This window comes from Drosophila subpulchrella, chromosome X (genome assembly GCF_014743375.2).
Source record: "Drosophila subpulchrella strain 33 F10 #4 breed RU33 chromosome X, RU_Dsub_v1.1 Primary Assembly, whole genome shotgun sequence".
NCBI classification, from domain to species: domain Eukaryota; kingdom Metazoa; phylum Arthropoda; class Insecta; order Diptera; family Drosophilidae; genus Drosophila; species Drosophila subpulchrella.
In genome coordinates, this window is record NC_050613.1 from 3,904,033 (window position 1) to 3,913,233 (window position 9,201).

At 38.2% G+C, this 9,201-nt stretch overlaps 1 protein-coding gene across 1 annotated transcript; it reads right to left on the minus strand.

The window, feature by feature from the left end:
• Positions 1-1,421: 1,421 nt before the first annotated feature.
• Positions 1,422-1,843, minus strand: LOC119558340. Its single transcript, XM_037871814.1, has 2 exons — positions 1,783-1,843; positions 1,422-1,730 (listed from the first exon to the last, which is right to left on the minus strand). The coding sequence occupies exons 1-2, from the start codon at positions 1,801-1,803 to the stop codon at positions 1,422-1,424; spliced, it is 330 nt and encodes a 109-aa protein (XP_037727742.1). The 5' UTR covers positions 1,804-1,843.
• Between the last annotated feature and the right edge of the window lie 7,358 nt (positions 1,844-9,201).

A 9,201-nucleotide genomic window follows, 5' to 3' on the forward strand; every position in this document is an offset into this window, starting at 1 on the left:
CAAATCAACCACTGTGACTTTCAACTAAATGAAGATTTGTTGACTGAGATACGAATCTTTAAGGAAATTTTAAAAGTTTTCAAGGAGTCGCGACGGGAATTCTGTAGTATCTATTACGATACTATAGAAGAGCTGGACATCCCGAAATGGCTCTTGGTGGATTTGGAGAGCGATAACAACATCGGCTCCCATCTCTTTGATATTGAAAACGTGGAAAATCGATTCACCGAGCTGATGATGGAGATAACAAAGTTTCAACACCAAATTGATCTTCTCGATGCGGAAATCGAAAATAATCCGCTGTCACGACTGCTACTGGAAGTTAAGGAGATAATTTTTCGAATAAGGGACTCAATTTCAGACTTAGAATGTCTTAAATTTAATGGTGAGACAGATCAATGTGAGTTGGTCAGCGGTATGTCTCGCGAGGATGATCCTAGCTTATTATTTAATCTTAGCAATTGATATGACGCAATATCATTTAATATTAATAATTGGGAAGCTCTATTGGTAAATCTAAAAAAATGTAAAATATATTATGAAAATTATTTGAATGCGATTAATGAATAATTTTCTGAAATAAATAATTTTGAAAATATCCAAATAAGAATAATGTATTATTCTTGGGATATTATCACAAAACAAAGTGATAATATTGTCTGTTGGCTTAATGATTTTTCCTAAAGAATAAAATTAACTCAATCGGTAGGTATTGATGAGAACAATACATTTCAGCTAATATTGATGAGAACAATACATTTCAGTTAAAATTTTTATTGTCGCATCAAAACTGTAGGAGTCACTGTTTTTGGCGGTTTGTGGGCGTTAGAGTGGGCGTGGCACTCTACTGAAAGAGCGGTCACATTGAAATGATATCGGTAATATACAAAAGTGCTTCCTGGTTCCGCCTGCCTTCTGGTTTTAAATATGTTCCGTAATAGGTAGCAAGTCCTTTTGTGTTTTTTTCCCTGAATTGCGTCATACAATTTTCTTCAGAACATCTTCGACACCTTGCTAGCCATGAAATTTTGTAGGGTTATATTATTTAACTGTTATTAAAAAATAATTTTTTTGGTCCATGCAATTTATTTTTAAGTAGTTTAACTGTGTATGTGTACCTTTCAAAATTATTTTAACACTAAACTCCTTTTTTGGCCAAGGTCGACCTTTGGTAAATTTAGTTCTTGTAACATTTATAAAGGTTAAGCTTTTCGGGAACTATTCTTTTTTGAGAGCGCCCGTGCCGCTCTGGCAGTAATCTGTTTGACTTTAAAAAGTTGGCCATCGACCTCGCCGCAAGTATAGTATTTTGTGCGAAGCGGGAAACTGTTTATTCCAGAAAACCCAAAACAGGAAAGGTGCAGAAACCGAGATGGGCTCGATCTGGTAAACAAGTATAGTATTTTGTGCGAACCGGGAAACTATACTTGTTTACCAGATCGAGCCCATCTCGGTTTCTGCACCTTTCCTGTTTTGGGTTTTCTGGAATTTGTCTTCGGCTCGCTTGAGCTTGAGCTGTCTTGAAGCTCCTTACGAGTTGTATTACGATGAGCGATTCTGGCGCTCCTTCGAGGCGCGGATATCGGAGCTTCTGGTTCGGGTAATAAAGGCGAGTCTTCAACCACTTCTATAGCCTCCACAATTTCTTCCGGTGGTGGTGACATTGGTCGATCTACAGTCATATTACCAGAGTTTTCATCATTTTCCTCGGACACCAAAGGCTGAAAATTCTATTTAGAAGCGTTAGAAGTCGTAGCACAATATTATTCCATCTATATCTACCGGAATTTGTTCGTCGCTCATTGTGTTTTATAACTTGTTTTCTTATTTGCTTCAGTATATGTTACTCGGCCAAAAAATAAAAGAGAGTGTGATTTTTTCGGTTTGAATCTGGCACCTAATTTTCAATGGTTCCTATGTTTAAAAAATTGAGAACTAGTTGGTGAAACCTGTATTAACTTAATACTATTAAGGCTTGTGTTTGATTTTGCTAACTTTTAGTTTACATCCTTTTTATAATCTGTTGGATAAGGTTACACTCTCAGAAAAAATAGCGTGTCAAATTTTTTTTTTGGATCAATCGATAGGTATTGACGAGACCAATACATTTCAGTTACAATTTTTTATCTAGCATGAAAATTGTGGGCGCCACAGGCTTAGGCGGTTTGTGGGCGTTAGAGTGGGCGTGGCATATTCGCGTAACAAACTTGAGCGGCACTCTACTGAAACAAACTTGCGCTGTGTAAGAAGCTCAGGAATCTGCACGCCAAATCTTAATAGCCTAGCTTTCATAGTTTCCGAGATCTCAGCGTTCATCCGGACGGACAGACAGAGGGACATGGCTAGATCGACTCGGCTAGTGATCCTGATCAAGAATATATATACTTTATGGGGTCGGAAACGCATCCTTCTTCCTGTTACATACTTTCCGACGAATCTAGTATACCCTTTTACTCTACGAGTAACGGGTATAATTATTACCTTTTGGACATAACGTAGATTATTTATTTATTAGTCTTAAAATAACAATCAGTAATTTAAATGCAAAAAACATTAATTAGATTTCATTTTAGATTCGCTGCCGTTGTTGTGGGCGTGCCCTGAATGTAACCCCTATCAATTGAGAACATGCCACGGAAGAGATCCGATTCCGATTGCGCAGATGTAAGCATGTCGAAAGGAGTGGCCATTCACCAATGAAAATACCTTCGCCTTGCCTATCGAAAAATTCCTAAAATACCAAGTAATGGAACTGTAAAGTGAAACCAGATTTTCAGTATTCGGTATTTATCGTACAGTAGTCCGATTTCCATTACTCGATAGTTTTGGTATTTTTAGCATGAACAAGTCGAATTCCACGGCATTGTTCGGCTCATTCATTAAGCCTAGTACTCAGATCGGCTAAGAGTTTCACTAGTCGAAAAATCTTATTCTTTGTAGTGTGACCGAAGTTTTTAAAGTTCACCCGCAATGCATGTAGCAAGGTCTTACTGACAAGCAGCTGGGTTTGTGTCCAAACGGAAAACAATTCAATTGTAGAAATTTAAAAAGGAAGTCTGCTGATACACAAAGAAATTAAATTAAAAATAAATGGAATGTTCAACGAATGTTTTTATTTATGTAAATTAGTAGTTTAAAGCTTCCTTCTCGTCCCACGGATGCTTCGCCATCTTTCCCGCTCCACCGCAGTGCAGTTCTGAGTCCCGCGGGGTTGATCCGCTGATGCTGCAGGAAGTCGGCCAGCATCCTGGCCATGGCTTTTCCAACTGTTCCCTAGCGGGCGCCCTATTTTCCACCTCCCTATAGAAACCACCGCTTCCTCCAGCTCAGCTTAAGCTGCCAAGTAGCTGGTGGTGGTGGTGTACGGAGTCCTAATGGAGAGGATTTCGGAGATCATAATACTGGTGTTCCTGCTTCTATTAGTACAACGCAACCAAATTATTTTGGCCAGATCTTACTTTCTTTGCGAGGACACGCTCGGCAGGATGTCCATGTAGAGAGCGAAGTTCCACTCGGCATGTTCCTTCCTACTGGGATTCTCTAGAGGATCTCCTCCAGCACGTCAACTATTCAGCGGATTTGCCCCTGTTGTGGTATTGCTTCCTGTCGGTCAAGTCCCACAATAATGGGCAACAGCTTGGATTAGGCGCCCTTTTTCATCTGCACTGACCTCCTTTAACCGTTTTTGGGGTTTTTCTTCCGCTTAACATTTTTAAATTCCCCGCCGCTTCTGCACGAACACCGCCAAAGATCAAATTTCTTATTCTTTGGGCCGCGGCTAACGGCGTTCATCAAAATTCACTCGCAAAATCTGGTATTTTTTCTGGTATTTCCTTAGCTCATCTGAGTACCGCGCTGAAAAACAGACCCGACGAAAAGCGTTAGCTGCGTATTTGCCTCTCGCTCACTCCTATGGTTAGCTCTCGGTTTTCGTCGATGTGAGTACTAGGCTTAAGAGCCTTAGAAAGAGACAAATATATTTGACATTTACTGGGATTTGCTTGGTTAAGAAGGCATGGCCAGTTTAGCATTTGAACGTTAACTTCAAACTTTATAACTCAAAAAGCTTAAACTAAATTCTGGATTCCATTTGTACTGCAGCTAGTGCTAGAGACGTTTTCAAAACTACATTTATGAAGCAAGCCCAAGTGGTTGATGGCAAATTCTGTTACTGTTGGACCCTGGATCACAAAAATGCCACTATCATTTTGTTCGATGCCACATATTTTTAAAAGATTTTTTAAAGTTCAAAATGTTACATTTCTGGCTTTTCAAATTTTATCTTTTATTTCGATTCTTATCCACCCAATCAGGCCAGTTTCTGTTCCATTTAAAAGTCAATAGATCAGGGCTAAACTTTGACATAGATCAATATGATTGGATAAATAATGCCAGCCAAGAATGCGATAAAATCCGTTGAAAATAATGCATTTTTACTTGAAGCTTACATCCTTGCGAATAAATCAAGCCGTATATGCCCAAAATTCTTGGCAAATTTATTTTTTGCTGAACTTTGAAAGTTTTGTTTTTTCAACTGTCCTTGGCCGATAGACTCCAAATTTAGTTGTGTCAAAAATAGCTAAATCAGATATTCAAACAGGTAAATAGATATAAAAGTAGTACACAAATGAATTTAAATATTTATAAATTCTTTACAAGTTATAAAATTGCTTGCGTAATGATATATAAAATTAATATTTTTAATAAGTAATATCCTTTTCTCTTTTTCTCTCTATCGGCCAAAAAAAGTTGAAAAAAAGGATCTTTAAAAGTACACTATAAATCAAATTTTAAGGTTATTTTGGCCATATACCGCTTGTTTTATTCGATTGGATGAAAACTTCTAACTTGAAGCCATTATGATTTTTGAACGGATTTGTTTCAAGTTTTTACGAACAAACAAAAACACGATTAAACTTGAATTCTACGGCTTTTATGAAAGTACATGAATTCAATGATTGATGTTTAAAACAAAAACTTCTGATATCAAGCAATAACTCCTCATAACGGGGTACAAATCTAGTGAAGTCGCACTTCGACAAACAAAAGTTCTGATATCAACTTGCCCATACCAGAAATTGTAAGCGAGGAAATAAAGGAGGAGATACGAACCCTAAAAACATCCAAGTCCCCTGGGTACGACCGACAATATGGCGCTGCCCTAAAACTCATGCCGCCAAATTGTATCGAAAATTCGAAAACCATTATGAACCAAAGCCTTAGACTCGGCCATTTCCCAACCCACTGAAAATAGTCCAAAATACATACAGGTCAATAGCCTCTTGGCAATTGTTTCCAAAATTATGGAAAAATTGTTCTTGAGGAGGTTGATCCCTGTACTGGAGGAGAGGCAAATCATACCCGATCACCAGTTTGGCGCTAGAAGAGCTCATGGAACTATTCAACAGTGCCGTAGAGTGGCTAGATGCATCTTGGACTCTTTTGAAGCTAAAAGGTTCTGCTCTGCAGCCTTCTTCTTAGACGTGAGAGAAGCCTTCGAGTGAGTCTGTCACCAAGGCCTACTCTACAAGATCAAGCGAAGCCTGCCTACACCATGGAACAATTACAGAAGGTAGTCCCGTCGCCTGCCTAATCGTTTGGCTTTCAGTCCGTTAACGTGTTTCAGCGATATGGCTATCCCTTTCCCCTGCCCGTATTGCGAGTATCGTTAACGGACTATATTTTGCCGACGGGACTATCTTGTATAGTTATACCATGGCCTAAACCATTTTTTCTGGCACTAAAGGCACACCTTGAAAATAGGGGGTTCTATGTTAGGTGCAATCATCAGGAGTCTCTCAAGGAAGCCCAATCCTGTACTCCATGTACACCGCGGACATGTCCATGCTTACGGGTAACTTCAGCATGACAAGCACCTACGCGGACGACACAGCGTTCCTGGTCTCTTCGGACACCCTGGTACTGGCAGCGCAAGGCCTGCAGCAACCACTTGTAAATCTTGAACATTGGCTAAGATTGTCGTCTTATCATCAATGCCGAAAAGTCCACACACACAATGAAAACAGGTCGAATGGAGTGACCGTTCACCAATGAAAACACCTTCGCCTTGCCTATCAAAAAATCCCTAAAACACCGGATAGTGGATTATAGAGTGAGGCCCGATTTTCATTCTTCGGTATTTAGTATACAGTAGTCCGATTTCCATTATTCGTTAATTTTTGTATTTTTTAATAAGTAATTATAATTCCTTTCACTACAATAGAAATTGACAAAACCCGCTAGTCTGGCGGGTTTTGCCATTCTGTTGTTCTGTTCGAACCTCTTGATCGTGTGCATGATGAAACCGCCAATTGGGTGATTTACGCGCTGGAAATACTGTGCCCACCCCATTCCTGCTTGCCCTTCATAAAATTCTTCGATCTTCTTCGATGCTCCTTCGTTCTCTCTTGGTGCGACCCGCGGAGTCCTTGTGCAGCATATTTGCACTGATGGAAAAGCAGAAAGAAGATCTGGTAAAGATCTGCGACGATCCCAACGGAGATCTCGTGGCAGACCTCTGTCCAAACGAGATGATTGAACTGTTTATCGACGAGGACAGCAAGGATCTAATACCACAGCAGTGCTCTAAGATTGTGTACTTCTGTACTTTGAATGTTAGATCTTTCCCAAAATTGGATACACCAGAGAATCTCGAAAGAAATTAAATTTCGGGCCCAGGTATTCAGAACATAGTGACGGTAAACGCATGCCCTTGGAGTTCCGAACGAAAGTCAATTTGTAACGGCGCGAATGGTCACTTAAGGATCAACAACGAACATAGTTGGTAAAGCCAAGCTTATGAACGTCAACTGTGGTGGCTGCTCCAAAGAAGAAGTAAACTGTCCACAAGAAATAAACTCCTTTTATATAAAACGACTATAAAACCAGCTTGGACTTATGGAATTGAGCTGTGGTGCACTTTCGCAAGTACACACATCAAAAAACGGAAAGGGCTGAAAACAGAATTCTTCGGCAAATCTTCAACGCGCCTTTCTACGTGCGCAACACGACCATCGAGACCTTGAGCTTCCCTCTGTGAATGAAGAAGTGGCGAGGCACAGTAGGAGACAGCTGGACAAATTAGAAGTTAATGTTAACCCATTTCCCTCCAGTGTGTTGGACGAGCAGCCTCGGCGCCTAAGAATTATTACTTAATTTTTTAACTCACCCTATGTTAGGCCCAGTATTCAACCTAACAAAAAGTCGTCCAAAAACCAAAAAGTTCATATAAAAAAAACGTCCCTAAATTTTTGTGACGTTTTTTTCATATACAATTTTTGGTTTTGGACGACTTTTTGTTAGGTTGAATATTAGGCCTTACCATAAAATAAAAACTATATCATATCAATAAAAAAATCTCAGTGGAAATGCGCAGAAGTCATATTTATCCCGAAACCAGGCAGGCCAGATGCTGAACTGGGGTCCTACAGGCCAATAATTAGACATTCTTACCAAAATTTTGAAGAAATTGTAGTCATCTAGCAATGCTATAAGGTTGTGATCTATACATTATATACAAGGAGAATGACTGCCGACAGTCAGGCCACGGTACACGAGACTGTCCGAAATTACCCATCGGAACGTGCGGCAGTACTTGCAAGGACGAATGCTAGACTTTAATCATGTTATAGCTTTATCAATAAAAATTAAAATAAAAAACTTTTGGACATAACGTAGATTATTTATTTATTAGTCTTAAAATAACAATCAGTGATTTAAATGCAAAAAACATTAACAGTAGTCCGATTTCCATTACTCGATAGTTTTGGTATTTTTAGCATGAACAAGTACTATTCCACGGCATTGTTCGGCTCATTCATTAGAGCCTTAGAAAGAGACAAATATATTTGACATTTACTGGGATTTGCTTGGTTAAGAAGGCATGGCCAGTTTAGCATTTGAACGTTAACTTCAAACTTTATAACTCAAAAAGCTTAAACTAGCTTTTTTAAATGTTCGAAGCTTTTAAAATAACCTTCTATAAAAAATAAAATCAGACACTTTTAATACGACTTTAAAATATTTTGGTGCTGAACAAATCTTATAGTGGTAGTCATTTCTTTATGAACCATTCGAGTTTTATTACTGAATGCCTTTATTGGTCGCAACGGACTAATTAAGGCTCTAAAATATTACTTTTGTTGTTTTTATTTGTATCCAGCACAAAATTGGCCGCAAGGAGCTGAAATAATCAAGCAAAAGGCGTAATTTAAATTTTTATTCTGGATTCCATTTGTACTGCAGCTAGTGTTAGAGATGTTTTCAAAACTACATCCATGAAGCAAGCCGAAGTGATCGATGGAAAATTCTGTTAATTTTGGACCCCGGAGCAGAAAAATGCCACTATCATTTTTTTCGATGCCACATTTTTTTAAAGATTTTTAAAAGTAGAAAATTTGACATTTCTGGTTTTTCGAATTTCATCTTTAATTTCGACTCTTAACCACCCAATCAGGCCAGTTTCTGTTTCATTTCAAAGTCAATAGATCAGGGCTAAACTTTGCTACAGATCAATATGATTGGTTAAATAATGCCAGCCAAGAATGCGATAAAATCCGTTGCATTTTTACTTGAAGTTTACATCCTAGCGAATAAATCAAGCCGTATATGCCCAAAATTCATGGCAAATTTATTTTTTACTGAACCTTGAAAGTTTTGTTTTTTCAACTGTCCTTGGCCGATAGACTCCAAATTTAGTTGTGTCAAAAATAGGTAAATCAGATATTAACAAGAAAGGAAGTTAACTTCGGCAAGCCGAACTTTGTATACCCTTGCAGCTATAATTATTAAATTTAAAAATAAAAAAAATGATATTCCCAATAGTAAAAGATAATATGTCAAAAAACACCGAAGCTATAATTTGTTTCATATTATATTCCCAGCAATTTTCCGATCGTTCCTATGGCAGCTTTATGATATAGTCGTCCGATTTTGATACAATTAAATTCGAAATTCAGAACTAATTAAAAAATGTTATTTCCAAGCGTAGGAGGTTATATGTTGAAAAACACCGAAGCTATAATTTGTTTCATATTATTTTCCCAGCAATTTTCCGATCGTTCCTATGGCAGCTATATGATATAGTCGTCCGATGTTGATAAAATTTAATTTGAAATTCAGAACTAACTAAAAAATGTTATTTCCAAGCGTAGGAGGTTATATGTTAAGGAACATCGAAGCTATATTTGTTCCATATTATTT

Bases quoted from the DNA above. Each gene is read 5' to 3' on its own strand.
- LOC119558340 (XM_037871814.1), bottom strand. From the start codon at position 1,803: ATGAGCGACGAACAAATTCCG. The intron at 1,731-1,782 runs GTAGATATAGAT...GCTTCTAAATAG, and splicing joins TGAGCGACGAACAAATTCCG to AATTTTCAGCCTTTGGTGTC.